The sequence below is a fragment of the Haliotis cracherodii genome, unplaced genomic scaffold, assembly GCF_022045235.1.
Source record: "Haliotis cracherodii isolate W230 unplaced genomic scaffold, xgHalCrac1.p SCAF_19, whole genome shotgun sequence".
NCBI classification, from domain to species: domain Eukaryota; kingdom Metazoa; phylum Mollusca; class Gastropoda; order Lepetellida; family Haliotidae; genus Haliotis; species Haliotis cracherodii.
Window position 1 is genome coordinate 6,696,729 of NW_027266274.1, and position 7,374 is coordinate 6,704,102.

General features: G+C 40.6%; 1 protein-coding gene across 1 annotated transcript; it reads right to left on the reverse strand.

Moving 5' to 3' along the window:
- Positions 1 to 3,909: 3,909 nt before the first annotated feature.
- On the reverse strand, positions 3,910 to 5,169 carry LOC139466908 (zinc finger MYM-type protein 3-like). Its single transcript, XM_071248634.1, has 2 exons — positions 4,354 to 5,169; positions 3,910 to 4,203 (listed from the first exon to the last, which is right to left on the reverse strand). Exons 1-2 carry the CDS (start codon positions 5,167 to 5,169, stop codon positions 3,910 to 3,912), a joined length of 1,110 nt encoding a protein of 369 aa, XP_071104735.1.
- Positions 5,170 to 7,374: the final 2,205 nt, after the last annotated feature.

The window sequence follows — 7,374 nt, forward strand, 5'->3', positions numbered from 1 at the left end:
TTTCATATCGATTATCTATATCGATGCACAACAAGCGCTCCAGCAAATCGCTAACTGATTGACACTGAATCTGTTTAGTCATTCCGCCAGGTGGCGCTCTCCCAGGACACGCTGACACGTTTTCATCTCCCATGTGGCCCTGGCAGTTCTCATCTACCCGACAACGTTCACGCAGAAAAAAATCAAATTTCGATGTTGCTGCGATATCATGGTCTGTAAGAATAAACTGTTTTTTTATGATTTTGCTTTGATTCCAAATAAATGAAAGTGACCAACCACAAACCAGGACTGCGTTTTTTTTCTCAGGGTTTGCACGTCCATTAGCATTCCTTAGGAAACAGCGAGAGCGCCGAGGCCGATTTATTAACACGAAATGTCAAGACGGTGGTTTCTAAAAAGATCTTGTAATGGTGTTCCGTACTCTAATCACATACTGATGAATAAAAGAAACTGCAAGCACGTTGCGTCAGCATCAAGACGATCTATCGCTTTGCTTTCATCAACGAACAAAGGCTTGGGCTTATAAGCTATTTATGGCTAGGGCGAATAAATTGACAAGCTGTTTATTTCTGCCCTTTTGTGTTATTTGTCTTTATGAGAAAAACATGTAGTGGTAAAAATGTACATTTTATTACCTGCTTTAAAAACAATAGTATTATATATACATACGGAAGGGTCACCAGTGATTATTATAATTTTGAGTGCCCGGTCACTGGTGACAAATTTCATGAGGAAAGCCTGGTCAATGGTGGCAATATTCTTTTGGGAGCCGGGTCACTGGTGAATATTTAATATGAGCCTGGTCACTGGTGACTATATAATGTTGTGACCCTGATCACTGGTGATTATATAATGATGTGACCCTTGTCACTGGTGACTATATAATGTTGTGAGCCTGATCAATGTTGACTATATGATGTTGTGAGCCTGATCAATGTTGACTATATGATGTTGTGAGCCTGATCACTGGTGACTTTATAATGTTGTGACCCTGATCACTGGTGACTATATAATGATGTGACCCTTGTCACTGGTGACTATATAATGTTGTGAGCCTGATCACTGGTGACTATATAATGTTGTGAGTATGGTCACTGGCGACTATATAATGTTGTGAGCCTGGTCACTGGTGACTATATAATGTTGTGACCCTGATCACTGGTGACTATATAATAACTAGTGACGAAAAATAATAGTAATACATATATACAGAAGGGTCACTAGGGATTATTATATTTTTGAGTGCCCGGTCACTGGTGACAAATATCACGGGGAAAGCCTGGTCACTGGTGACTATTCAATGTTGGGAGCCTGGTCATTGGTGAAAAATAATGTCAGAAGCCTGGTCACCGGAAAATATTTAATGTTGGAAGCCTGGTCACTAGTTGCTTTCGAATTTTGAAAGCCTGGTCCCTCACAGTGTCGGAAGAGCAGCCACGGGAATGCTTGAAACACGTGCTTTAATAGAGGTCACTTCAAGGGATCTTTCGGAAACAATTTGTCATTGCGGCGCAAATGTCGTTTAATGTGTATATTGATCAACATGTTCATTGTGTCTTTAAGAACATTGAATCTCATTCGTTTGCAATCAAACAACAGCAGTTATATAAGTTTCCTTAAATAAATACTGATCTGTATAAGAACATAGAAGAAATCTACCACGACGAATTAAGCCAGCGAAGGAAAAACATCCTCCACGTCGCCGGGAGCTGGTCTCAAATCAGTACTCTAAGCCAAAGAAAATATTTGTCCTTCTCCGGGCCTAAAAAAACGATTGAGTGAAACACAGATTGGCCCTGTGGTGCTTCCAAGACCGGCAATCCATTTTGCGGTGCGGTGATTAAATTTTGAAAACGCTAAGCAAGGTAGACGTCACCGAATAACCTTCGCAACCTAAAAAATTGGATGCCAGACGGTTTTGCATAGAACATATCTGATAGTTTGACCAAAGCGTGATGTGCTCTAAGTAGCTTATTCATCAAAGAAGTACAGAAATTCAGAGCGTGTTAAAGCTGATCATTGTCATTGTCCGATCATAATGTGTCAGCTTATGAAAGGGATACATTATAGGATATGAGACTTCCGTTGTTGCTTCTTCGGGTGAACGCTGTGCAGGTCAGTTTTCATGAATTACACAAAAGGCTGGGGTTTATCTCAGATCAACTGATTTTAGAGGTATAGACCAATATCTTAACTGCCCCTTCACATAATACTAACATATGCTACCCAGTATTCTTGATATCAGATAGGGAATCCAATTCATGTACACGTAATCCGAATTATTGGGGTAATGTATGAGGCAGTTTTGAATATTGGATTAAGGGTTCAGCAAAGGTCTATTGGTGTAACTTTGTTGACACAGTAAAAAGGATGGGATGCGTATTGCTTACGTAAAAACAAAAAACATAAATAGGCCTAACGTAATAGAATGCGCATTAAACAACTTTTTTTAACCGGGAGGTAGCTTAAATCTTTCCAAATATACCACCAGAGAAAACGTCAAATACGTACTCTGAACACAGAGCATCGTAAAGCAAACACGGGGTAATAAAACTTAACTATTGTCACCACGTTTGTTGTTCCAACCCATTCATTCACTCCAGCCGGATGCTAGAATCTGAAAAGTCCGGGGTTTCCAAATGGGTCAGTCATTAATCGAGTCCGGACCAGACAAACCAATTCCAAAAGGAGGCAAATGCAATGAACTAAAGTTCCTTTTCAGTCTGCTGTCAGTTTATGACTAGCATGGAATACATTGATTATTTCCTTGCCTGGAATCACAATGAGACTAATCGCGGCCAGTGTACCAGATAATTTAGTTCTGTTTCAGAGCGGTTCTGCTGTAGTTTTTTAAATGTGATATCGATATAAGTCGTGCGTCTAACAAGTGCCGCTTCGGTACTACATTTCAAATAATGATCTGGAGTATCAAATTAGATCGTGGTCATTTGGAAAAGCCGATGCATTAAGGGAGAGCCCTGCTAATGAACTACGCGTGCTCAAATGACCAAATGACTATGCACAGACGTTCCCCAGCCATTAAAGGTGTTATTAGAATATCCAGTGCCACACTTGTCAACAGGCCATTGAAGGGTGATTTTGAGTGTGATGAAACATGTTTAAAGGATTACTAATAAGATCACGCAGTTTGTCGGGGGCCTACTTGATACAATTTACAGTGTTTTCTATACACAAAGACGAATTGATAGGGCTACAAATCTCTATTGCCATCTTGACTGGTGTATACATGACCCTAACTATCCTCCCATTGATATACCACATTCTTCTCCCAGCACATTCATTAATTTGGCATCACAGTGAAGACATATAGGCCTGGTTACTGGTCCTTTCTACTGACATTTTGTCATGACAGTAGGTCACAGTAAATATAATATTCTCTTTTTTCTTAATAGATAATGTCTCTTTGATACATTTGGTCAGGTGAAAATCCATTTCTTTAAGCTTTCTCTTTATGTTATCAGTTCCAAACAAAAGCGACAAAACTCTATGATGAAGATACCGAATCTCTGGTAAAAGCCGACTATATCGTGTATTTATGTATCCCTATCATTTAGCGATGATACCAGTCGTTCGCGAATACATGAGCGTTTCCCGTCCAGATGATGACACCCATCACAAACACATGCAAAAGGAAGCGAATTGTACACCTGAAAAATCACGGTAACATGTTATACGCTACTTCCGGTCTCGTTGCCATGGTTTCTTTTGTTAAAACTGTGCGTTCATTTCCCATAACGTTCCCAAAAGTGTAGTGATATCAGCGATATAACTCCACTTTTATTCCAGAAGTGTAGTGATATCAGCGATATCACTCCACTTTTGACCATTCCCATTTTGTGTAAAAAAACAGAAAAAGTCATCAAGGTTTTTATTTGCATTGTCCCAAAATTAGAACATAATTTCAAAACTATCACCGTTCCGTTTCGTACATTTAATGGTAACAGGCTTTGCATCTGACTTATCAGGCAAAATGCATGTTACAACTGGAGACTTGGGAGGCGATGTCTTCGGTTCAATCTTTGATTCCTTGGGCTTTGGCGGCTGGAGGAGATCCGATATTTCTTTCTCCTGTGTTTCGCTCGTGCACTTGTACGCTCTCACAGCTAGACTTCTGTGGCCCGTCATTTCCCGAACCAGCTGTTCGTCCACTTTGTTGTGGAACAGCCGAGTTGCTGTTCTTACCTGAAACACTAAGATTAATTGTGAAAATGGACATATACGCATTTATGTGTTGGACAGTGTGTTGGAAATAGTTAAGGCTGGCGAAATATCTCGCGATATGAGACACTAGAATTTTATAAACTAATTTAAAAGTTCTCACCTGAATGGAACCTTGCCACCTTGTTTTAGCCCTCCTTGGTTATTCTTGCAAGTTCCTCCCAGGAAATCTACAAATTCTCCCTCGTCATCTTTGCCGAAAACAAACTGATCTACATGTAGTGAAGAATGTTCATCAGCCGCCCTTAATCCAAATATCTTGCAGTTGTAGAAATAAACTGTGTTGAACAGAAATTCAGAATTGTCAATACCGAATGTACCTGTCTCCCATAATTTCTCTTCTTCCAGTGGTGAAGTGTGCTTGGCCTGTTTAACTACATTTCCTACACCTTCCGAATCCAGTTTCTTCATTTGGCCATCAAGTGTTGCTCTCAACCTGGAAAATTGCGCATTATCTGTAGCCATTAAATTCAAGTCAAATCGCTTGTACTCTTCTTTGATGTAACGCAGAATTCCAAGACATAGGCTCTTCAATGACATGCTAGGGTATGGACTTCCATCTTGGCGACGAACCTCACATATGAATCGACACATCCAGAAGTCGAATTCTTCAGCGGTTATGTCCTTAGTTAATGTGACAACATAGGCATACCTCTCGCTGTGTGTAGTACCATACGTTTTCACACGCGTGTTTCTAGCACAGGCCCAACCGTCGTAGACATTAACGCTCCATTGCGTGTTTCTCTTAGTATTTCGTGGGATCCGACTTCGTTGTAAATCCAAGATTTCTTCTTCACTTACAGGATTGCTGAACCGGGCCTGTTCTTGTTCCTTTGTAAGCTGGAAGTCTTCCACATCATCTAGATCGTTTGATTCCAGCGAATTGTCAATTTGAGTTAAGGTCTCCATTGTCCACACGTCGTCTGACATGGCGACATTCAAACTTTCAAATGCTTTTGCCAGGACATGGTGTGGTGCGCACGCACTAAATACCTACTTTCGCACGTGCGGCTCATGGGAATTTTGCCCCCGGGAAGCGGGTACATGAGGCTACAGACGGAGGGGGCACCAATATTAAATATATATTTAACTTAATATTTCAAAATATGGTTTTGTGATGTAATTAAAATAACAATTATCAAACTAATAACTTCACTCGACCGCAACTGGGATATAAGTCAGTTATCACAACACTTTCTCGGTGTAGTGGCCAATATCCCTACACTTTTGCTGTGTAGGGATATTGGCCACTACACCTTGTAAAGTGTGGTGATAACTATAACATACAAGTCAAAACAAGGAATTGCATCGGACATTACTCTTGTCACTGATGCGTCACATTTGGAGCTGTCCTTCACGCGTCTACCGTAAAACTTGTTGAAAAGGTTTACTGCCGCCTTAATGTTGTAACCTTGGGCAAACAACTTTTTGCGCAGGAATCGTGAGACGGTCTTTGAAGTCTATGAGGAAGAGTATGCACGATTGTACCTCAAAAGTTGTGAAGGGATTCACCAAATGATGGAGCTGCGGGAATGATTTCAATTAATGTCAAGTGGTTTCTTACTTTCAATTTGTCAGACATGAATACATGTTGGTATCTCTATCAATGTAACCTGTAAATTGTTTTAATCGTAAAGCATCATTAATGTAGTACTTTTATGAGGAATATTGACAATCACGTTATTAAATCTCTTCACAAAGAAGTTTGTTAATGACATCATCTGAACACTCTGTCCACTAACACAAACTTTCAAATAGTTTATTATTTTATTTCCTAGCTATGACCTCCGCCTATACCGTATATAACCTGACTGGTAGTTTGCATGTATATTCATGGTGTAGGAAGCCTGGCGGCTTACAATAAATCCTTCTTTGCATATAAATTGGATAGCAAAAGTTAATTCTGTCCCTCTATTCATAACTAAAATGTTGTTCTGGTCGAAAAGGTGAATGACTTCGAGTGTTTACAATATGCGGTGATTTAGCCGGAACACTACACACCAATAGCAAGATGCAACAAACAAAAGAGCAATATGAATCCAGGAACGAATGTGTACACGGTAGGATGAGGTGGTAGTCTGACTGTTGACCTTCCAGCGCCTCACACGCAGCTTCGCAGACCTGTGAATGAATATTGACCAGAGTGATATGAGGTGAGGTGAAATGGGGTTTAAAGTCGCGTCCAAGATTACTGCACTAAGACAGCGACGTGCATGCACGTGTGTGTATGTGGCTGCTTGTATTCATCCAGACTGACGCTGATTTATAGTGCTAGCCCACTGAGATACCATGCCACAGTTTAACATGATTACCCCACTCAGACACAGTAAACTGACTCCGAGCCGACCAGTCCTTGTTTTAGCCCCTTAATGCCGAGCGCCAGACAGGGTAACAACAAGTATCATCTTTTAACGTCTTTTGGTATGACCCGGCCGGGGATCGAACCCCGGACCTTCCGCTCTCCGAGCGGACGCTCTACCACTAGACCACGGAGGCGGTCCAGGGAAATATGAAACGCCTTGAGCATTTACTTGATTGAAATAGTGAATAATAAATGAACTTATGATTATGTTACAAGTTCTCTATTAGAAAAGGGGCGGTCGGGTAGCCTAGTGATTAAAGCGTTCGCTCGTTACGCCGAAGACCCGGGTTCGATTCCCGAAATGGGTACAATGTGTGAAGCCCATTTCTGGTGTCCCCAGCCGTCATATTTTTGGAATATTACTAAAAGCGGCGGAAAACCATACTCACTCACTCTACTAGAAAACATATATGTTCAGGCCACCATGATATACTGTAATACGACTGATTGCGCTGTTAAACAATATTTGTCCATTTATCGATCCTGTTCTGATGACATCCCTTTGAAATCTGACATATAGACTTATATCACAATCAAAAGCCAAACTTAAGATGATCAATTAAGAGTCATAGTAAAATGGCTACGCGTACGTTATCACCATCATGTTTCGCCCCTTTAATGTAATACCTTACCATATACTAAAACACTCATTCTACAACATATACCGATTTGATCACAAACATGTCCCCGTCAGCTATAATATGTAAGGTTTAAATTTGCACCAATGGAATACAGGACACTGGCATTTGCAGAGAGAAGAATGGGTTTGCTAG

Coding starts and splice junctions, on each gene's coding strand:
- LOC139466908 (XM_071248634.1), bottom strand. CDS start 5,169: ATGTCAGACGACGTGTGGACAATGGAGACCTTAACTCAAATTGACAAT. Junction 4,204..4,353: donor GGCTAAAACAAGGTGGCAAG/GTTCCATTCAGG, acceptor TTAGTGTTTCAG/GTAAGAACAGCAACTCGGCT.